Source organism: Caloenas nicobarica, chromosome 3, assembly GCF_036013445.1.
Source record: "Caloenas nicobarica isolate bCalNic1 chromosome 3, bCalNic1.hap1, whole genome shotgun sequence".
Lineage (NCBI taxonomy): Eukaryota > Metazoa > Chordata > Aves > Columbiformes > Columbidae > Caloenas > Caloenas nicobarica.
Genome location: NC_088247.1, coordinates 3,761,985 through 3,784,855, shown reverse-complemented (window position 1 = coordinate 3,784,855; position 22,871 = coordinate 3,761,985). Strand labels below are relative to the sequence as shown.

General features: G+C 45.8%; 1 protein-coding gene across 1 annotated transcript; it reads right to left on the bottom strand.

Annotated features, from left to right (window-relative positions):
- Positions 1–8,768: 8,768 nt before the first annotated feature.
- Positions 8,769–20,350, bottom strand: LOC135987576 (L-threonine 3-dehydrogenase, mitochondrial-like). The gene is made up of 10 exons (XM_065632571.1): positions 20,306–20,350; positions 17,452–17,564; positions 13,776–13,977; positions 13,294–13,336; positions 12,259–12,329; positions 11,394–11,543; positions 11,132–11,304; positions 10,247–10,337; positions 9,220–9,489; positions 8,769–8,976 (listed from the first exon to the last, which is right to left on the bottom strand). Exons 3-10 carry the CDS (start codon positions 13,957–13,959, stop codon positions 8,837–8,839), a joined length of 1,122 nt encoding a protein of 373 aa, XP_065488643.1. The 5' UTR covers positions 13,960–13,977; positions 17,452–17,564; positions 20,306–20,350; the 3' UTR covers positions 8,769–8,836.
- Between the last annotated feature and the right edge of the window lie 2,521 nt (positions 20,351–22,871).

The following is a 22,871-nucleotide window of genomic DNA, read 5'->3' as shown; positions in this document are numbered from 1 at the left end:
GGAATACGTGCCTGGAGATGGGTGGAAAACATCCCCCTCTCTCTCCCAGAGGTTCAGAGTTATCTTGGGCAAACATCCCGGCTGCTGTTGCCTGGTGGGGAGGCAGGAGGTGGAAAATCTGGTCCTGGCGCTGGTCCTGTGACACAAAGCCAACAGAGCAAATACCCCCGCGCAGCCACGGGTCATCGGCAGCTCGAACATTTGCTCTGTCGTCTACAGTGCGTCTCGAGTGAGACTCTGCTGCTCTTGTGCAATGGATGGAGCGGTTATTCCACCTGGCAAGAAGACAGAATGGCTGAGGGTCAGTCACAGGAAGAAATAAAGGTGTTGCTGCATCCTGGGGAGCTCACCAGCCAGCAGAGAAAGCAACTGAGTAGATCTCTGAGAAGATCCCCGGTCCCTCACTATAAGAAGGACACTGAGGTGCTGGAGCAAGTTTGAAGAAGGGCAGTGAAGCTTATGAAGGGTCTGGAGCACAAGTGTGATGGGAGCGGCTGAGGGAGCTGGGGGTTCAGCTGGAGAACAGGAGCTGAGGGGAGACCTTCTGATCTCTGACCTGCCTGAAAGGAGCTTGGAGCCAGGGGGGGTCGGGCTCTGCTCCCCAGGAACAAGCGCCAGGACCAGAGGAAACGGCCTCAAGTTGCGCCAGGGGAGGCTGAGGTTGGATGTGGGGAACAATTTCTTGCCCAAAGGGCTGTGGGGCATTGGAACAGGCTGCCCAGGGCAGTGCTGGAGTCACCATCCCTGGAGGGGTTTAAAAGACGCGTAGATGAGGTTCTTAGGGACGTGGTTTGATGCCAGTGTGAGGTTAATGGTTAGACTTGATGATCTTGAGGGTCTCTTCCAACCAAAATGATTCTATGATTCCATGACCCAGTCATCAGTTTGGTGTCATCATGAGGCTTTGCAAGTCCTCTGCCATTCATGAAGGAAAAAGTTCTGAAATAAGCGGTGCCATGGTGCAAATCTAAGGCCGAATCTTATCCGTTGGGTGTGCGGAGCTCATGTCCACAGGCAAGTCTGGACATGCGATGCAATGATGGGGGACATGCTCAGTCCCCACTGAGCACTGGGGTCCTCTTGGTCCTGGCAAGAGCTCAGATTTTGCCAGAGTCCTCTTTCTAACCCCATGCTGGATACAGACCCCTCTGGTCCCCATCAGCACACACCAGGAGCAGCAGCTCCTCCAGGGAGGCTGCTTTGTGGGCTGGTAGGGAAACCAGAAGAGCATAGAAGCACAGAATAGTTTGGGCTGGAAGGGACTTTCAAAGGTCATCTAGTCCAACACCTCTGCAATGAGCAGGGACATCTTCACCCAGGTCAGGTTGCTCAGAGCCCCATCACCAGTTGTCCTGGGCTTGGATGAGCAGCATCTGCACCTCATCGCCTCCTTTTCCTCCTTCCCTGAGCACTAGTAGAGATGTCTGTTGCCTGATTGTGGATTTTTTTTTTTGTTATATATGTCAGGTTTCATACCACCTTCAAGTGGAGGAGAGTTTGCAGAAGGAATTTGGGGTTATTCCCAGTTTCCAAAGCACATTTAGCTTCAACACGGCCAGCTGCGACACCTATTAGGCCCTGCAACAACTTCAAACCTGCTTAACTCACACATAACCATGGGAAAAAACAGGCAGATGTGGAAGGAGGAGACCCGACACAAGAAAAAGAGTAATACAAAGAAAGGGAAGTTGCTCATTTATTGGACTTTTCTCCTTTGTATACCCTAAAGGAAAGTGCAACAGGGAAGAGAATGGAGGGACATGTGAGAGGCCTGGACTGAGACAGAGATAGGGGGGATCTATCTGCAAAAGGAACATTTTTTATTTAATTTTTAGACACCCACGTTAATCAGCTGCAAGATGCAAATCCATACCAAACCAGGTTTCCCTAGTGCTGGAGCTCAATACAACACTTATTCCATGAAACAGCACCCTTGGGGTTGTGTTTCTGTGTAACTGAAGACACTCAGACAGTCTGTGGTGAGCTCCCTATAGGACACTCTACAGAAAATGTCATTTTAGCAGCTTGTCACAATTTAGGGACTGTTGGCAGGTCATATCAGAGGGATAACAGTGTAAATCCTGTGTTTACCAAAGGAATGTATGAACATTGCTGTGGCCGTAGGGTGAAAACCTGTGAGTGCACTAAATTAAGCAAGATAATACAAATATAAACAGTGATTTTAAATAAAATAGTAATAAAATATGAGATCCCTTCACTTTTTAAATTACAGAGTTTTGAGCTCAAACTTCGTATTAATTTTCAGAATATTATTTTTTGCTTAAAATTATAAGGGAAAGGCAGGGATTGTGTCTAAACCTCACAGACTTTCAGAATAACAAGGCTCCAGGCAGGTTTTTGAAAATGCGCCAAATCTCGTGAATCTTGGGCTTCAGATGCGAAGAGCCAGCAGCACCTGTTGAAGGGGAAGCGAATGGTCAATGGACAAACCCTGGACTTTGCTTTGTTTCCCCTGACACTTTGCTTTGATAACAGTTCTGCTGATGACGGGTCTTTACCCTGGCACCACAGAAAGGCTGGAGAGATGAAGGACCTATTGCACCAACGAGCTGAGGAGAGATCGTCCTTGGAGCAAAGCTCCTTTCTTGCCAAAAAATGATCGGTTCGCTGGTGTCCTTGGAGTTGCACTCGGACATGCCCTGCCAAGAACCTCCTTGACTGAGGATTGGTCTGAATGTCATCCCACCCATCCAGCAACAGGGTGAGACCTCACTGCAGGAGGGAAATCCTGGGAGATCACGGTCCCAGACCTTTTCCCTAGGCAAGGAATCATAGAATCATAAAATAATTTGGGTTGGAGGGGACCTTCAAAGATCACCAACTCCAACCCATGCCATGAGCAGGGACATCTGCACCGGCTCAGGTTGCTCAGAGCCCCGTCCAGCCTGGCCTGGGATGTCTCCAGGGATGGTTCAGCCACCACCTCTCTGGCCAACCTGGGACAGGCTCTCACCACCCTCAGTGTCTAAAATTTCTTCCCCACATCTAGTCTGAATGTCCCCTCTTTCAGTTTAAAGCCATCACCCCTTGTCCAGTCACAACAGGCCCTGCTGAAAAGTCTGTCCCCATCTTTCTTATCATCCCCTTTTGAGTAAAGAAAGGCCACAATAAGGTCTCCCCGGAGCCTTCTCTGCCTGCAGCAGCGCCCAGAGAGGTCTTGGTGGGCCCTCAGACCAGCTGGAGAACCTCACACCTCTGTTGGTAGGATGAGAGACAAACAAGGTGTGACCACAGGGTGGCCAGAGGGACAGGGAAGCAGAACAGAAATATTGCATGGTTTGTAGGACTTTGCTTCGCAGGATATCAGAGCTCTACATGATGTCAGAAGAAATATCAGGCTGCACTTCGAATCTTTTCTGTTGTGGGGACCCACCTGAGGGGGAGAAGGCAGCTCGGTGTGCAGGTGACACTCAGCTGTTTATATTTTTTTAGCAAGAAGCTGAAATCCCCTCAAAGCTGAACGCTAACGTGTACGCTGCACCTTCTCAGGAGCTTCAGTTTGCTCCTCAGGGAGACTGCACAGGGATCACAGAAAATACATCTACTGGAAGATATTAAACGCACAGAAGCAACCTCTGTGTCAGGATGGATGATGGTTGCACTGGACAACCACTCCAGCACTGAACCGGCTCTCAGTTTCACCAAACCGTTGGCTTGAGTCTTCAAAAATTCACACATAATCACTGCCAGCTTGAAGGAAAATGTCCTAAATTGCTCCCAACTGCAGTATAAGGTGCAGGAAGCAAATTTCTTTTCTGGCTGAGCAATGCCCAGTCCCGATTCAAGGTCCACAACGGCACTGCTGAAGCATAAACGTCTTTTGAATCCCGTCTCTGCTGGTGTTAAGCTGTGTGTGCCAAGTCTCTTAGCTGCTGTATGGAGTTACGGTCGTCTTTGAACACCTGGGTTCATTCTAGAAGCTGTGAAGAGGTTGGTATCATCCCAGCCATCCCTGTGTGACAGAAATGAGGTACAGAGGAAGGACAGCAAGAGCATCCTTCTTGTGACACTGCTACCCCCGTGCCACGGGTGCTCAGACCCGCCGTGGATTTAGGAACAGATACAATTATGATACGGAGCCAAAAAGAGCCTGAAGAACACTTGTCTGGCCCAAGCCTCCAGGAGAAGGGTAAAGATTTTGCAACAACAGCTAGTCTTCATCTAAAATAGAAACAGCCTGCCCCACAGGGGCTGGGAGAGCCACCAACCCTGTCCAAAACTTGGGGTGTCATGAGGGGGGTCTGCAAGGCGGCATCTCAACCCTGGAGCCACGGTCCTGCCCTCTGGCCAACCCTGGTGCTCTCCTCCCTCCAGCTCCCCAGGCTTGACTTCTCCTCCCTGGTGGCACACGGAGCACGTGACAAATAGAATCATGTAATTGTGTTGGTTGGAAAAGGACTTTAAGATCACTGAGTCCAACCATTAACCTCACACTGACAAGTCCACCACTAAACCATGTCCCTAAGAACCTCGTCTAAACACCTTTTAAACCTCTCCAGGGATGGCGACTCCACCACTGCCCTGGGCAGCCTGTTCCAATGTCCCACAGCCCTTTCCAGGAAGAATTTTTTCCTGATATCCAATCTCAGCCTCCCCTGGCGCAACTTGAGGCCGTTTCCTCTGCTCCTGGCGCTTGTTCCTGGGGAGCAGAGCCCGACCCCCCCTGGCTCCAAGCTCCTTTCAGGCAGGTCAGAGATCAGAAGGTCTCCCCTCAGCTCCTGTTCTCCAGCTGAACCCCCAGCTCCCTCAGCCGCTCCCATCACACTTGTGCTCCAGCCCCTTCCCCAGCTCCGTTCCCTTCTCTCAACTCGCTCCAGCACCTCAAGGCCTTTCTCGGCATGGGGGGCCCAAAACCAACCTGAGGATTGGAAGTTTGGCCTCCCCAGTGCCCAGCACAGGACGGTCACTGCCCTGGGCCTGCTGGCCACACCAGTGCTGGTACCAGCCAGGATGCTGGTGGCCTCTTGGCCACCTGGGCACACGCTGGCTCATGTTCAGCCGCTGTCACCAACACCCCCAGGTCCTTTTCCGCCGGGCACTTTCAGCCGCTCTTCCCTGAGCCCGCAGCGTTCATGGGGTTGGTGTGACCCAAGAGCGGGACCCGGCACTTGACTTTGTTAAACCTCATACAATTGGCCTCAGCGCATCGATCCAGCCGGTCCAGATCCCTCTGCATGGCCATCCTGCCCTCCAGCAGATCAACACTCCACCCAACTAGGTGCCATCTGCAAACTTACTGAGGGTGCGCTCAATCCCCTCATCCAGATCATCGATAAAGAGATTGAACAGACCTGGGCCCTGGGGACACCGCTCGTGACCGGGAACCAACTGGGTTTGGCTCCGTTCACCACAGGTTTTTGGGTTGTGTATGTTATGGTCTGTTCGAGCCTGACCATGTCCCGAGGTGCAAAATGGGGGATTTTCCGAAAGCACAGAGGTTATTCGTGACAGCCCTTGCAATGTTTTGCTGAGGGAAGAAGATTCCTCCTCTTCTTTACCTCCCTCTGGTATCTTAAGCAGCCAACAGTGGAAAGCAGCTGTATGGGCTTCAACCAAGGAACTAAGTTTAACATTTTAGGAATTAATCATCGCAACAGGACCCGGACCCAAGGAGGATTTGCATTTCTATCCCAGCCTTGGGCGGAGATTTTCGGGATGACAGAAATATTCGAAACTCAACATTTTTGGACCGCTGCCATCCACAAACACAGCCCGTACACCTGTCTGGCAGCTCACTGAAGATTAAGGGGTAACCACGTTGTATCCGCCCACGAGCAACTGTCTGCTGCTCAGAGCAACTGGAATAATCAGCAGATAGTTAAACATACACGCAAATGTTTGAGAGTCACTGCTCAGACTGGGGAACAGGGAGTGTCTGTAGCTTTTTGTGTGTCTCAAATCGCAGCTGTGGCTGAAGAAAAGGCTTCAGCACCAACCAGCATCCTTCATCACCGCTCCTACCTGCCCTAAGCAAGGACGACGAAACGAGATACATCCGCAAGGGATTTTATTAAAGTAGGCAACACCCACAACTTACAATATTTGAAAAAAAATATTCTTAACATTTTTTTTTTCCCGAATAGGTAATTTAACAGCTACAATGCTCAAATATCATGAGAAGTCTCTGCCCAGAGGTCAAACTTCAACTGGTAGCAAAAGTTACACATTTTGTACCACATCAAATGGGTTTCAAACAGAAAATACTGTAACATAGTTACAACAGAAGTTAATGGGGAAGATATGGGAAAAAAAAAATACATGCATTACTGGTCACAGGTTGAAAACCAGAATTTCAAATAGGACTCAGACCATGTAGACATCTCTAACCACATTCCCTATCACCACATCATTACCTCCAATGACTTTCTGTTGCAATAGGGCTTATTTCAGATTTTGCAAAATATACGTTGCTGAAATGGCTGCTCCCAAATGGAGCCAGCAACTTTTGGCAGAAAAAAAAAAATTGTTCAAAACGCCATTGGTTTGAATTTCACCTTCACTACACCACCTTATCCAAAGCTTTTGTGCAATGTCACAGCCACGGACAGTGTGTTTCAGAAGAAAGAATATTTTTGCTCTTCACTCCTGAGTGTTCACTGGAGCTCTGAACGGGATCAGGAGAACAGACCCCATGACTTCGAGTGAAGCAAAGAAATGGAGTGAGACCCGTCAACCAACTCTTTATTTTACACATCTCATGGAACGGAGGCGATGAGGAGTCCCCAGGGTCTGACTTAGGAGAGATGGGAATAGACAAGATGCTTCAGCTCGTATTAAAGCCTCGTCATCATCTGACGGCTCAGAGTTAACGGTTCACCAGGAGATAATCCTGGTTTGGCAGCGCAGAGGACAAAACCTGAGCCGGTTTTAACTTGGAGGGCCAACTTTGCTGGCCCATCGGGCCAAATCTTACCCTTGAACAATGTGATAGTTGCAACAGCAGCCAACATTTAAAAACTTGACTTTTCAGAAATGTAAACAATATTTTTTTAAAAAGTTTCAATAACAGGCCACAACCTTAGAGGTTTCCGAGCTTAATACCTGGGAAACGCGTACTGTGCCAACAATAAGTACAAAACCAAGAGATGCAACTTTAACAAATGTTTAAAATAACTGAGTTTCACCACAGAATCTTCATTTGAAGGCTACTTTCATGAGAAAACGTATTCCCGGCGGCACGTAGACTCCTTCACAAAAAGACAGAAATCTGGCGATGTCAGTTATTGACTCGCTGAGGAGACCCCGCGGGGTTATGGAGAGCGGAACAGACTCGCACCTGCCAAAGCATCATCACAGAAAATATAGAAAACAAGTTATAGGCAAGAAAAAAAAAAAAAAACTTGCACGTTTATCTACACAACGTATTGGAGTATACGAGACAAAAAAAAGGTGGAGGGATTCATATAGGGAATTTCCAGTCATTTTGAAAAAGAAAGGCATATTTTTCTTTGAAAAAATCACAAAATCAAAGTTCCCAGATGCTGTTGCTCAAGGCCTGCTATTGCTAGAGCAGCCGATGGCTCAGATTCATATCCATGTAAACTGATATTTTACCTAAAATGGCTTTCCTGTCTCTCTCTCTCTCTCTCTCTCCAGTTTGTCACTTCTCAAAGTCTCTTAAGCAGCTTTTGAACAGACATTATCTTCCTTGCATGCATCTACTCAGACTCCCTTGTTAATCCCAGAATCTCCTGTGCGTGAAACTCAACGAGCAGAACAGCCCTTAACTGTAGCTAGAAGGCAGTTTCAGCTTCTGGATTCCTCTCTAAAGAATAAAAGCGTACGACAGTTACACATAAATAGCAGCTACAAATACACTTACAGTGCACACGGAAAATGTAGCGAGCACAAACACATTTCAAAGGCTGACTTTACCGTAAGGCTCCGTCACCAGCCCGCCTTTAAAACTTGCTCCCGGCATTATGTCATCGTGTCAGCACGGCAAATAATTGGCATAACCAAAAGCAGGGCTAATTAACAATAAAGCCACGCCTGGGCATTGTCTTCTTGAAATCTGTCCCAGACTCACATACACGTAACAGTTCTTCGGATTTCAGATCTACCTCTGAGGTTAAACTGAAGGCAGCAGCACTTCCAAAGAACAGGACAAAGCTTAATTTGTAAACTCTGTTTTTTTAAAGCATAATGAGCATTCAGGTCCTGTTCCCCTTCACATTTATAAGCATTATACGAATAATGCTGCTTTGTATGCCCTATGTATACAAAAAAGTGTATGTTTATACAGCACTATATATATATACACACTATATATAAAAATATGAACTATCAATCAAAATTTGTCTTCAAACTAGAATTGCAACAACCCCTACAATTTGGAAACATGAAGAAACTCTCCTGATCTCTCTTTTGTAAGCAAAGAGTAGAAAGGATCATATCTTACTATGATCCAAGATCCTCCACCGGGAAAATGAAAAACCTATTGGTAACTTTGTGGGATATGCCCAAAACATCAGATTTGACAATATTGCCCCATGATGTTTGCCGAGGAACAGGCAGCAGGAATGACCAGACCGTCATCAGCCAGGAGTAAGTGCCTTTTTTTTTTTTTTCTAGCTGTTTAAGTGTGAAAATTCAAGAATTCTGTGTTTGCCATCAGTGCTCTGCTTGGAGACAGTATCAAATGATGTTTATCTAATAGTACGTTCCAGCTACAGTATGTTTCTGCCCAACTCTATTGCTACTTATAAAAAAAATAATAATAATTGACATGCTCTAAGACTCAGAAAATTACAAACTAATTTAGCCATTTCTTCCTGGTCCTCAGTGGAAATCTGTAAACATCTTATAAAGTATTTCAGTTAGCCTGAGCAATCCTGCAGTCAGACCCGAGGAAGCTAAACATTGTTGTCACCAGCTCCGGGAGATCATAATCGTGTTTCCAACCCCAGTCCCTCCGGGCATTTGTGTCGTCAAAGTTCATCGGCCAGCTGTCAGCTGTGGTGAAAAGAGAGAAGAAACGTGGAGCATGAGGTTTAAGAAAAATCCCTTTAAAATTTAAAATGTATCATTGCTGGTTATTTGAACTACTTGATACTAAAGCTGAATTGCAAAATGTAAGATCCGAAGTGCACAGGAGCAATTTGCAAGTGCCTAAAAGGAAAAGAAACTTTGTTTTTCCCTTCATGTACAGCAATCTAATGTTTTTTCTCACCCACTGCCAAAGAAGCTGGTACTAACCTATGGCCTGCCTGACATCATCCACCTTGTAGGTCACCTGGAGCTCAGGAACGTGTTTCTGCACCTCTTGGGCCAGCTCTTCAGGGGTGAAGCTCATGGCGCTGATGTTGTACGTCCTCATGCTCAGCGTCTCTGCGGGCGCCTCCATGACCTCCCGAGTGGCTTTCAGACAGTCATCAATATACATCATCGGGAGACGAGTGTCTGGCTTCAGGTTGCACTGAAATTTGCCGGTTTTTATGGCATCGTGGAAAATCTGGACAGCGTAATCTGTAGAAAAGAGCAATGGATGCATGTACTCGTCTGCCTCAGCATGTTGTTCGCTTCATGGCAGTCAACAATCCTCAAACCAACCCCAAAGTCTCCCGTCTGAAGTCTGGCAGCAGAATTGTGCATGATTTACATGGTAAAAGTAATTCCGAACATTCTATCATTTGCACACTGCAGCAAGACTGCAGGCTTCAAAATATTTTTAAAGGAAATGATCATGGAATCACAGAATCATTGGGGTTGGAAGAGACCCTCAAGATCATCAAGTCCAACCGTTAACCCAACACTGGCAATAAACGATGTCCCTAAGAACCTCATCTCTGTGTCTTTTAAACCCCTCCAGGGATGGTGACTCCACCACTGCCCTGGGCAGCCTGTTCCAATGCCTGACAGCCCTTTCCATGAATTGTTCCGAATATCCAATCTACGCCTCCCCTGGTGCAACTTGGGGCCATTTCCTCTCATCCTAAAGATATCGCAGCTTATGCACCCAGGGGAAGAAATTTTAAAGGCACCGGAGGATGCTCAGAGGTCACCTCAATGAGTGTTAATGAATCCAAAATCTCTCAGATACTGCTGAAATATAAAGGCTACAAAATTATGCTCTAGGCTGGAGTGGATGAAAGTGTTGTTGTAAGACTGTTGAAATAGCATCTCCACACCGATGCTCTATATTGCCACAGATTAAATTTCTACAATGACTATATTGGCTTATGTTCTTGCCTGCAATGCTGTGAAATGTGCACCAGTCGCTTACCAGTTGTTCCCCCACCGGGCTGCGAGTCTGCGGATATAATTCCTGGATATCTCAGGCAGCGAAAGTCCAGGCCGTACCGGTAATGGTAGTACTGTAAGAGAGGAGAGAAACACAGTTCTACACGTCAAGACACGGCCACACAATTCATTGGTTTCACAGAAAAATCTGCCACGGGATGAACCAACAGGCATGAAAGAAGAAGAACTACTGAACTTCATTACTTGCTGAGTAGCTGAACTCTCTGCTTGCCCTTTTCTAATTTTCATCCACAACAGCAAATATTGATTCTTGATATGGATTTGGCTTCTAACAAAGGGTCCAGATCTAGTTCAATTCAGAAACTGAAAATTCCTAAGTTTGTGAAGACATCTCAGGTTAATAGAGTCTTCAGACCTGCCACTGGCCTTCAGAAATTTAAAGTGTGAGGAAACAATATGCAAAAATATCTGCTTTAACAATGTTACGTTTCTAAAAAACTACAAAGCCGAGAGGTTGTGCATGTACAGATTCCCACAGCGTTGACTTCAGAGCATTTTTTAATTTTGGTGGCAAAAGTTGTCATTGTCTAGTATGCTTTAGCAAGGCTTTGTGTGCTGCCGTTTATGCAAAATCATATTGGCAGATAAGGCAGAGAAACCAAAGTCAAAAGAACCAGGGAAAGAAATTATATTCAAAGTCAGATGTTTGCCAGCTTCCAATTTTTGTACTTTTTCCAACAAAAGTCAAAAAATTATTTGTCCTTAAGAGCTGCCTCAGATTACTGCTGAGTACTAAAGCCTGAAGGAAGGAGAGAATGGGGAAAAAACACAGCAGTGAGGAATCTTCCAAAAGCAATGAAGTTCTCCCAGAACTTTCATGAAATAAATAAAATAATAGAATTCTCACTTCTCCCATGAGCTCAGCGTGAACCTTGGAGACTCCATAGATTGTCCTTGGTCTCTGAATGCAGAGATCAGGAGTTGGATCTCGAGGAGATGTGGGTCCAAAGGCTCCAATAGTGCTCGGAACAAAGAGTCTCAAATTATGCTCTGCTGCGATATCCAGAACATTGTGTAAACCTGGAACAAACAACGACATTTATCACAAAATACACTGCATTTTCTCAAGCCTCTGCAGGAGCCATGAATTTGAAACCCTTGTCACATACCGGTAATATTTACAGCTCTGGCCAAAGGGACGTTTGCTTCTCCAACAGCGCTGAGCAAAGCGCTGTAGTGGATGAGCCAAGTTATCCGATTATTCACCACTATCTCACGTAAATTCTTGTAATCCAAGATATCCGTGTAGATAAAAGGACCTGGAAGAAATGGAAGCAGCAGGAGACTGAATGCCAAAAAGAATGGATGTAAAGAAAAATTCTAGATGAAATTCAAATTGCTGCTTCTTGACTGTACCTCTATTCGGGATTTGACTGCACAGCAGATGTGCATCTAACAGCACTTGTCAATAAATTAGTAAATAATCAGGAAAAATGAAGGGAAACTGCTGCCTTTACCTCAAAAAAAGACTGACGCAAGAATTCCTGTTTTATCCAGTCAATGATATGAAAACAGGGAACATCTACTGTACGCTGTTCGAATATCTAAATATATCGTTAAACAGTAATGATGAAGAAAAAAATTATTCAAGTTTCTAATGAAAAAAAAAGAATGGAGAAATAACCTAATCTACATCCGTCTTATCATAAAAATTGCCAGAGCATGGAAAAACACCACGCAAATTTAAATTCCAACTGGTTCCCTCCAAAACAATAAAAGCATCACTTTTTACAGCAGGAGCACAACAGCCAAGCTCAACTTGACTCAAGTATTTATTGTGGCTAGCAAGGTGGCAAAGAGACAGCAAAAAATGCAAAAAACAATATTTGGAAAAATAACTGACAGAAAAAAAATCAATGTCTTGGCAAGATTTCAAAGCAGGAAGGCATTATCCAGAAGTTTCCAATAGCAACTTGTTCAGTTCAATGCACGTATCATTTAGACTTTGGTAATTAGTCTATTAGCATCACTTACCACTATAAAAAACATTATCCGCAGGCTTTCTAATGTCAGACAAGATCACGTTGTTCCTTCCGAAGCGTTTCCTGTGTAAAAATACCCACACGGTACAATGAGTCCACAGTCTTCAAGATCATTCATAAGTTGCTATGCCGCTATTCTGTTTTGCAGGGGCAATATCAGAAGAACAGTAATTTACGCAATGAAATTGGCTATTGCAGAAAAAAAGAAAAAACACTCTAAAATATGTCAATATAGCATCTTAGAAAATTAGGTGTGGATACAGACAGCGATATGGATCAGGGAGAGCTCTCGGAGCATTTTACATTTCTTGAAAAGATACCATGAAAAAATAAGGTAACTGCATGTGAGGCAGGAGAACAGAAAGAGCCAGAAGAAATGTATTTTTGATTTACTCCTTTTGCTGCATCAGTTCCTCTTTCACCAAATCGAGAAAATTCCTTGTATCCTAACCTTTATTATTGTTTGTGCTTTACTAAATAGGGGATCTTATTCCTGAGGTTACTTAACGGAAATTCTCAGAGAGATAAAAGTCAGAAGTTGCAAAGCCCAAGAGCAGAGTAATTAGTAAAGGACTAAGTTGTAGTTTTTTTCCTTTCTGTAGTACCTGCATAAAATTACAGCCTTTGTCTCTCTATTGAGCGCTCAAATTCAGCTTTATCTGGCTGGGCCAAAAAAGCAAAAAGGAAAACTGATCACCCTCCGAGGATTCAGATTCTCAATACTTCCATTTAACTAGAAGCAAACGGAACTCAGCGGCGAGTCTCTTAGACAAAATTGGGTTATTTTAGGAATCGTGACCAATGTACACACAAAAAGTACGTCAGCGAACCTAAACAAAGCACAGGAGTAAAAAATAAAAAGACCGAAAATTTAAAGTATTTTACAAAACCAAGAGGCAAAAAAAAAAAATCTGCAATTGTCACTAGAATTCTTTTTAAAATAACTTTCCTGAAAATCATTGCTTCTAAAAGTTATGGCTAAAGCTTGAATACCTCAGTAATAGCAAATCAAAGAATCATGACATACCGCAGAAGTTTAGCAAGTCCCACTCCAAGCTGGCCAAGACCACCTAAAAGGCAACACACAAGAGCCAAAAATCAGAGGAAAAGTGATATCAAAACACAGATTTCCATTACTATATGTATCACATCATAAACGAGGACTATTTTTTTTAGCGAGTCAAAAAGTTTTTATATTGTTCTCAATGAAAACCCTATGAAGTGGTTTAAGTAGATTTCAGGAATAAAAACAGTATGAAAGCTCATGTGGGTCTGTGACCCTGTTACCATAAGGGAAAGATCATCACAATTAAAGAATATTTTGAGTATTTTTGCTTCCAGCATTCTGCTCACAAGGGAGGGAGGAGTGGGGGATTTGACTGAGAAGCTGGACAATTAAAGAATATTTTGAGTATTTTTGCTTCCAGCATTCTGCTCACAAGGGAAGGAGGAGTGGGGGGTTTGACTGAGAAGCTGTGGCAGTAAAACTGTTATGACAGGAATGCTGACCTGTAATTAGCACTCGAGGGTGATCAGACTCGGAGAAAGAAACCGAGTGAAAGCTCGCATCGGAGGTCACCTGGCGAGGAGAGACTCCAATGCACCGAACGGGCACGACGGGAATCCCACATCCACAACCGGAGCTCTGGAGCAGCCGACCAACAGCTCTGCTCACGTTTCTGACAATTGGCATCTTCCTCCTTCAAACACACTGTGGGGAAAAAGAGAAGAAGATTAGTCACAAATGACTCGACTATATTAAATGTTTTAGACGCTCCCTGAGAAAACTCTGAAGGGTTTAAGAGAACAGTGATGCAATCCAAGGCCAATCGGAAGCCACATCTACTAGAAGCAGCCTGTGAAGTAACATGAATGTATCCACCAGAGTGAGCTCAAGAAAATATCCACAGCCCAGCGTCCAATACAATGAACAGTAAGAATATAGTTCAAGTTTAAGCTTTAAGTGATTTCAAGCGCAAAAGACAACAAATGCAGAATTCAGCAAGTTGAGCTGCTACGATTACACAGCTTCACTGCAGGTACGTTTGAGTTAAAAGTTCTGCAGACCGTCGCAAATAAACCAACCCTTTTATATCGCATCAGCAAGATGCCAAGCCAGAGGCAGCGGTAAATCTCTTTAAAGAGCGCTGCTTTACTCAAACTTAATACACATGATGGACAGTGGCCGAGAAGTGAACAAAGGAGAAGCGGTATTGACCCAGGACTCATGAAAGCATCCTAATTACTTCACCAAAAAAAAAAAGACAGGATTTGCTCATAGTAACACACTGCAAAAAATACCTCTAAATTACACTGAGCTTCACTCAAGTTAGTTTTTTTTTCTCTCCAAATCTTTCATGCTGGGGAAGGAAATTTTCCCCAAATAAATCCCCTGTGCGTCCACAATTGGTCTTTCCGAGGTTCCAGTTTACTTCTTTCAAAGACAATTCTCAAGGTGCAGTCACTTAAATTCTTCCTTATCCCTCTTCAAACAACTTTTAACTCTCTTTCCCAAAGTGACAGAACGAGTAAGACCCCAGATGAAAACATATTTAAAGCTAGCTTGCTTGAGATTACCCTGCCAATTCCTTTCTCATATGGGTTCTTGGTGCATATGTTATAAAAAAAGAGAGAGTGAAGAACGGTCACAAGAAGAAATTCCAGCAGCTAATTGCTGCAGATGAATTCCAGCGCTATCAATTCTAGTTTGCACAGAAAAGCAAACGAGTAGTTAATGTGGGTGCTCCTTTCACTTACGGCAACACACAAGGCTGAGAATTTTCTGATACTTTATGGAATTCTGCTATTTAAATAAAGAAGACTTGCTAAACTACCTATCACATGCTTAAGAAGATACTCTCCCCCCCAAAAAAGTGCATTATTAAAAAGCACATTTTCATATTTAAACTGATCGAAGAGACTTTGTATGCATATATATATAAATATACATTAAAATATATATATAAAAATATACATATATATATATAAAATATACACGCATTTTTCTTCCCCCTTAGACTTGTTTGCTCACTTATTTATTGCATTGGTCAATTAGTCTCCTGATGAATTAGCCAAGGCTCTGCTGCACCTCACGGCCACAAACTCATGAGGGGGATCAGTCTCTCTGATATTAGGCTCGGTCTATTAAAGCTGCATCTCTCTTTCACAGAACCAATCGCTCTGTCATCTGCAGGCTTTATGCAAGTTTCTTGCAATTCCGTGTTAGACACCAACCCTACATAACTACATCTAAGTCCACCTATAAAACTAGAGCAAACGAGCTAATTCCCTGAGCACTGAAAGAGAAGCTGCCCCATTTTTCGAGGATTTAACCTCAGAGGTAACTAATTGCTATCTAAGAGGTTATACATCTTTTTCCTAGCTTGATTCTCTGGCATTGATTGGTACAATCCAGCTTGTTTGCTGATGGGCCGTGAAGATGATGAAGGGACAGGAGCATCCATGAGGACAGGCTGAGGGAGCTGGGACTGTTCAGCCTGGAGAACAGAAGGCTCAGGAGGGATTTTATCAATGTAGGGGAGGTGCAAAGAGAACAGAGACGGTTCTTCTCAGTGATGCCCAGGACCAGAAGCCATGGGCACAAACTGAAACACGGGAGGTTCCTCTGAACACCACAGAATCACAGAATAGTTGGGATCAGAAGGGACCTCTGGAGGTCATTTAGTTCAACCCATCAGGAAACACTTTTTTTCCTTCTGAGGATGACTGAGCGCTGGCACAGGTTACCCAGAGAGGTTGTGGAGTCTCCACCACCCTTGGAGATACTCAAAACCCACCTGGACAGTGCTCAGCAAACAGCTCTGGGTCACCCTGCTTGAGCATGGTGAGGTGGACCAGATGATCTCCAGAGGTCCCTTCCCACCCCAACTGTTTTCTGTGCTCGGCCAAGGCGCTGATAAGATTTTTCCCTCCCCTGCAAGCCCAGTTTCACAAAACAGACACGCTCTTGCTGGTTTTGAGACTCAGTCCCTGTCAACCCTACTCAAAATTAGCCAAAAGGTACAAAAGTAGTTAGGGGTGAGGAGGAGGAAGGCAGTAGGGAGACATGTCCAGATAATTGAATCTCATAAAACATTTCTCCCTAGGAAACCAACGTAAGAGGACTGGCAGCATTAGCCCTTTAAAGAGTCACAATAATCCTTTTTCATTTTATAATGGGACAACAAAAAGCTCTTACAGCACCAAGAGAGACTCATCCATCTCTGTTGCAGAAAATTTCCCCTTGGAGTACCTGAAAAGGCATTTTGAGCTCTATGAACAAGGTCCAAACTGAAGTTTGTCGCTACTAAAAATGCCACGCTAGGATCAGATTGGTTTCCCACCTATTTTTTCTCCAAACGCACCTGGAGCGAAACCACACAGGCTTAAGCTGAGAATTTACTTCCAAGTCTGGGCTGACCCCAAAAGAACAATAAACGCATTTTATATTAGGCGCTGAAACACCCCTGGCTGACCACGCAAAAATCCCGCCTACAACAGGCATTTATTTCTATTTCAAATATGAAGGGGGAAAAATGGTGTAACTAACTATTAAATTCTAAAATTTGCCAGCAAGTGCACAGATATATAAAGAAATCAATAGCACTCCTTGAAAACATTTCCCAAAACAACCATGAGATAAAGGTAGCCCCAACACAGCAAATTACTTGCAAAAGCAACTTGGACAGAAAAGCCCATTCTGCTAGATCAGAGCTTCCCATCTTCAAGGAGTTATTAACAGCTCTGAATACAAAAATTATCAATTCAACTGATGTAAAAAACGGGTTTTTTGATAGATTTCTCTTTCTTACTATCCCAAAGAGGAATACTTCCGCACTATTAGGACATGGAAAGAAAAGGTTAATGGTTTGGCTTGACGACCTTAAATGTCTTTTCCAACCTAAGCAATTCTACGATAAAAAAAATATTTTTAAAAAAATTTTTCAACACCACCCCCCAAATAGGGTGGGTAATGACCTGAAAATTTCTCAGTCACTGGTTTTACTCATTGACCCAAACCGATACTGGAAACTAACTCTTTTGTTTTCTAGATTAAGTAAAATGAGGAAACTTTACCCTGAAATGTGGAAATCGCTTCCTCCGCCCCAGTAATTTATATTAACAACCGACGCTAATTCTAAGCATTAAGCAACACAGGCAGGAATTTTCCCTCTTCTGTACTCACCTGTCCCTCAGCTGGTGACAGAGCAGAAGCAGAGCAGAGATGGTAATTTATAGGACACGGCCTCTTTTGAAAGCCAATCAAAAACCTGACGGAACGTAAGAGTTGTCCCACACCTTAAAAAAAAAAAGGAGAGAGAGAAAAAAAAAAAAGCATCAAAAAAAGCATGTGCGTGAGAGCAGCAACAACCAGGGGTATCACTTTGTTCGCATTTGCTTCGTTTTGAAATGTCCTTAGTTTCGTGACAGGCCCTGAAAATGTGCAGGCAGCTGCTTTAACTAACACTACATCACAACCCAGGGTCAGCTCTGAGGGATGGGTTTCAAACTAATTAGTAGCCCTGCAAGGGATTAGTACAAAGCAAACACATGTTCAAACGTAAAGCAATAATCTCCCTCGGATAGCAGGAAAATTGTGACTTTGGTAAGAAGATTAAAGCACAGGGAGAGGGAAAAGAGGGGAAAAAAGAAACGGGTTCATAAAGTGACATTTAGCAAGTTAACTGCCAGCTGTGCAAGATTTCCAAACATTTATATAAGCAGCAAGCACTTGTTGCTCATATAAAAGACAAAAATATGTTTATAGAAGCCAGTGGTTTCTTTTGTATTAGCTATTAATAGAACATTATGGTGATAAGAAAGGTAAGAAACTCATGGGTTTGGTCTGGAAAATCCCACAACAATAAGCTTTAAATAAAACAGGAAAGAGGGAGGAGAGACAGGTCAGAACCAATCCCAAAAGCTCCTACAGTATTTCTGGGGGCTGCACAGCTGCTGAGAGGCCATGGGATGTTCCACCAGAGCTGACCAAAGAAATCCAAAACTTGCTTCTTTCAAAGAAAGTTAAGATACTTCCTAAGGCTCAGGATCTCACAGATTCCCAACCACTCGTACTTTCAAAACATCCTCAGGTACGTGGTCCACACCAATTCACTAAACTCCAAATTATTGTTCTCCAAAACACAGTTTCTGCTTCAGACCTGAGGAAGGGTTTACGCCTTGGAAAGCTCCTCTGTTTTTTCCAACTGCATCAAGAGGAGCTCAAGTGGAAAGATGCTGCCCACCTTGGGCATCCAGGAGATGAAGCACATGCCACCTTGCTTGTCCCACAGGAAAGCCTTACTCTCTGGTGCCAAAGTGGGCACCAGGGCTACGAAGTTGGTGAAGGGTTTGGAGGGGAAGCCGTATGAGGAGTGGCTGAAGTCACTGGGTTTGTTCATCCTGGAGGAGACTGAGGGGAGAGCTCATGGTGGCTGCAGCTTCATCACAAGGGGAGCACGAGGGGCAGGCAGTGAGCTCTTCTCTCTGGTGACCAATGACAGAACCCAAGGGAATGGCAGGAAGATGTGCCAGGGGAGGGTCAGGTTGGACATGAGGAAAAGGTTCTTCACCCAGAGGGTGGAACAGGCTCCCCAGGGAGGTGTCCCGGCCCCAAGCCTGACAGTGTTCAAGCAGAGACTGGACAACGTCCTCAGACACACGGTGTGACCTGTGGGGTTGCCCTGTGCAGGGACAGGAGTTGGACTCGATGGTCCTTGTGGGTCCCTTCCAACTCAGGACGTTCTGCGATTCTAAGTGTTGCCAGCTGGGAAGTCCATCACATCACTACACTTGGGGGCACTCAAGCTGCAACAGCTAAGGGACACTCCCCGCTCAACCAACACTTAATGCAGCTGGGACAGCTGGAAAGACCAAAGCCATCACATGTCCCCTGTTGGCATTTCTTCTGGTTCAGAGAGCTTCGAATCAGGGTACGGGAACCCTGCATCCCTCCCTATGTCCCACGGCCGGACAAGATGCTGTCCAAAAGGAACCTTGACAGGCTTAAGAGGTGGGTTCGTGAGAACATCACGAAGTTCAACAAGGCCAAGCGCAAGGTCCCGCACATGGGCGAGGCAATCTCAAGTACAAATACAGGCTGGGCAGGGAATGGAGGGATTGAGAGCAGCCCTGAAGAGAAGGACTTGGGGGTGTTGGTTGATGTGCAGCTCAACTTGACCAAGCAATGTGCGCTTGCAGCCCAGAAGGTAAATCGTATCTTGGGCTGCATCACAAGGAGCGTGGGCAGCAGGTGGAGGTTGGTGATTCTGCCCCGTCTGCTCCGCTCTGGTGAGACCCCCCTGCAGTGCTGGTCCAGCTCTGGGTCCTCAGCACAGGACACACATGGACCTGCTGGAGAGGGGCCAGAGGAGCCCCAGAAATGATCCGAGGCTGGAACAGCTCTGCTGGGAGGACAGGCTGGGAGAGCTGGGGGGTTCAGCTGGAGAAGAGAAGCTCCGGGGAGACCTTCTATTATCTAAAGGGGATCTACAAGAAAGCTGGAAGGGGACTTTTTACAAGGTCATGTAGGGATAGGACAAGGGGTCATGGCTTTAAACTGAAAGAGGAGAGATTTAGAGTAGATACAAGGAAGAAATTTTTCCCCATGAGGGCGGTCAGGCACTGGAACAGGCTGCCCAGGGAAGATGTGGATCCGTGGAGGCGTTCAAGGCCAGGCTGGACGGGGCTCCGAGCAACCTGAGCTGGTGCAGATGTCCCTGCTCGTGGCAGGGGGGGCACTGGGGGAGCTTTGAAGGTCCCTTCCCACCCAAACTATCTAACGATCCTATGATTCCAGGGTGAGCTCTCCTCAGGCTGCCGCTCCGCTCCCGCCCCGGCCCGGCACGCAGGGGCGGCGGGGGCAGCCCGGCTCCCCCCGGGCAAGGCCCGGACCCCCGGACAGGATGAGACGGGGCGGGAAGCGGCGCCCGCCCCCTTTCCCTCACCCCGTTCATTCGGCCCCGGGCTGCGGAGCGGCCCCTCGGCCCCACTCACACCCGAACCGGCCCCGCGGCCCCACCGCCCGGCGCCGCGCTCACCCCGGACCCCGCCGAGCTCCCGGCCGCTCCGCTCCGCTCCCCCCGGGCTGCGAGTGCCCGGAGGCTGAGGGGTTGGGGGGGGGGAGGAGGCGGGGCTGCGGGCTGACGTCACCGGCTGCCCGGGAGGGGATTGGGGACGGCAAGGGGGGAGTGATGTGACGTCAGAGTGGCGCCACGCAGATGTGACGTCATGCCCTGAGAGGCGGGCGGGCTGGAGCCAGCGGGCCGGGGGGTCCCAATCATAGGGTCACAGAAGGGTTGGGGTTGAGGGGACCTTCCCAGCTCCCCCAGTGCCCCCCCTGCCATGAGCAGGGACATCTGCACCAGCTCAGGTTGCTCAGAGCCCCGTCCAGCCTGGCCTGGGATGTCTCCAGGGATGGTTCATCCACCACCTCTCTGGCCAGCCTGGGACAGTGTTTTACCAACCTCACCGTAAAAAATTTCTTCTTTGTCACGTCTGGCTTGAATCTCCCCTCCTTCAGTTTAGAACCATCACCCCTTGTCCTATCGCAACAGGCCCTGCTCAAAAGTCCGTCCCCATCTTTCTTATCGTCCCCTTTTAAGTCCGGAAAGGCCGCACTAAGGTCTCCCCAGAGCTTCTCTTCTCCAGCTGAACCCCCCAGCTCTCTCAGCCTGTCCTCCCAGCAGAGCTGGTCCAGCCTCGGATCATTTCTGGGGCTCCTCTGGCCCCTCTCCAGCAGGTCCGTGTGTGTCCTGTGCTGAGGACCCAGAGCTGGACCAGCACTGCAGGGGGGTCTCACCAGAGCAGACACACGAGGTCCCTGAAGACGTGATATCACCAGTCACCAGCCAAGCTTTGGTGTGGAACAGGCTGCCCAGGGCAGTGGTGGAGTCACCATCCCCACAGGTGTTTAAAAGACACATAGATGAGGTTCTTAGGGACATGGGTTAGGGACAATGTGAGGTTAATGGTTGGACTCCATGGTCTTTAAGGTCTTTTGCAACCAAAATAATTCTGTGATGCTATGACAACATGGTGCTGGTCGAGTTCAGGTTTGCAAAGATAAATTCAGGCTGTGGAGCAGTCTGGAGGGTGTGAGGGGAGTGGTGGGGACAGGCTGCCACCCTGCACCAGGTTTGCCCTTTTGCAAATAGTGCCAAAAATAATATTTCTAACTGCAAAGCATCCCCTGTTTTGGGCTGTGAGATATGAGTGTCACAATTCCTGTCTGTCTGTGAAAAGTCAAGGTATGGTTAAGGAACTAATTCAAGATACAGTGAAGAAATTTCTCTCCAGGATCAGGTGATCCATTGCTCAACTCCTTGAGCAGGACAAGGGCTGCTGGTGATGACACCATTGGGTGAGAAGAAGGACCAGCAACCAGAGTATTTTGCCAAAGAAAACCTTTCGATTAACCAACTGTTGAAGACGACATGGTAAAATGCTGAGTTCTGCAGGATTTGTATACTTGGGAATAAGATTGTTGGATGATCAGCATACAGATGGAAAATTCTTCTACCTCCAAGAAGGAATTCATACCAAAGTTCAAGAGCAGGTTCATTTATCAGAGTTAAAATGCCAGAAAGGCTTTTGATTATTCAAAAAAAGAAAAATTGGGAGCTCCATCATAAGGAACATAGAAGGGGAAGGTCCTCTAAGACAATGGTAACTATGTTCTGTGGTAATTAATGGCAGAATGCTGATGGCAAGACTTCAGGAATAAATAAAGTATTAGACATTTGCCTTTCTACATGGAGGAAAGACAAAAAAGCAAAAGCTGGAGGGTGGTTTATCTCTCCTCTTCCCCACTGTGACTTGTTTATGGGCAGAAATCAGGCAAGATGGAAAGACTATAATCTGCAAAGCACTGCGGAATACAACAGACTTCAGAAAAGATAGGCAACATTTCGAAAAGATATGTTTAAATGTGAAATCCAGGTCAAAGGAGGAGGTTCGTTTGCCTTCAGGAGCATCTTCAGACACAGAAAATAAGTTCTGCTGAGATTGAGGGTAAACATGACTCAGGCACGAATCATTTTTAAAACAGAAACTGAGAATCTCAACACCACACACAAATGACTCTGTTGTATGAACAACAATCAGGTGAGTCCAGCCAGCAGAAAGGACCCACACTTAACAAATGTAATTACTGCACTTGGCTTCCTTATGCCTCAGTGTTCTGCTTACAATAAATGGCCTTGAAAAACAGCATTTTTCTAGCGAGCGGTTACTTTGCAAAGCTCCGCGAGGTTCCTCATTCCGTGGTTGGGCAGGTATTGTTCATCGCTTAGTGAACTGAACTAAGAACATAAAAGCAACCCCCGCAAATCAAGCAAAGATCACCCTAATCCAGTTCTTTGTTTGTGTCTAACAGCAGTTTTTTTCCCCGCAATACTCTCATGGACCTCTGTGATCTACAGCTGAGGGACTTTCTGAACCAGACATGGTATCTTCACAGTCAGTATATTTACAGTCACTCATCATTAATGTTTTTCTCCTCCACGAACTCACCCATATGCTTTTCAAACTCAGGTAATCTTGTAGTATCCACGCTGGATAATATGCCTGCTTTGTGCCTTCTAATTATACATAGCTAAGCTGGTA

Excerpts from the sequence above, each read along its gene's own strand:
- LOC135987576 (XM_065632571.1), bottom strand. The coding sequence starts at position 13,959 with ATGCCAATTGTCAGAAACGTGAGCAGAGCTGTTGGTCGGCTGCTCCAG. Across the intron at positions 12,330-13,293 it reads GGACTTGCTAAACTTCTGCG|GAAACGCTTCGGAAGGAACA; the intron begins GTATGTCATGAT and ends ATTTTTACACAG. Across the intron at positions 9,490-10,246 it reads GCCCGGTGGGGGAACAACTG|ATTACGCTGTCCAGATTTTC; the intron begins GTAAGCGACTGG and ends TCTTTTCTACAG.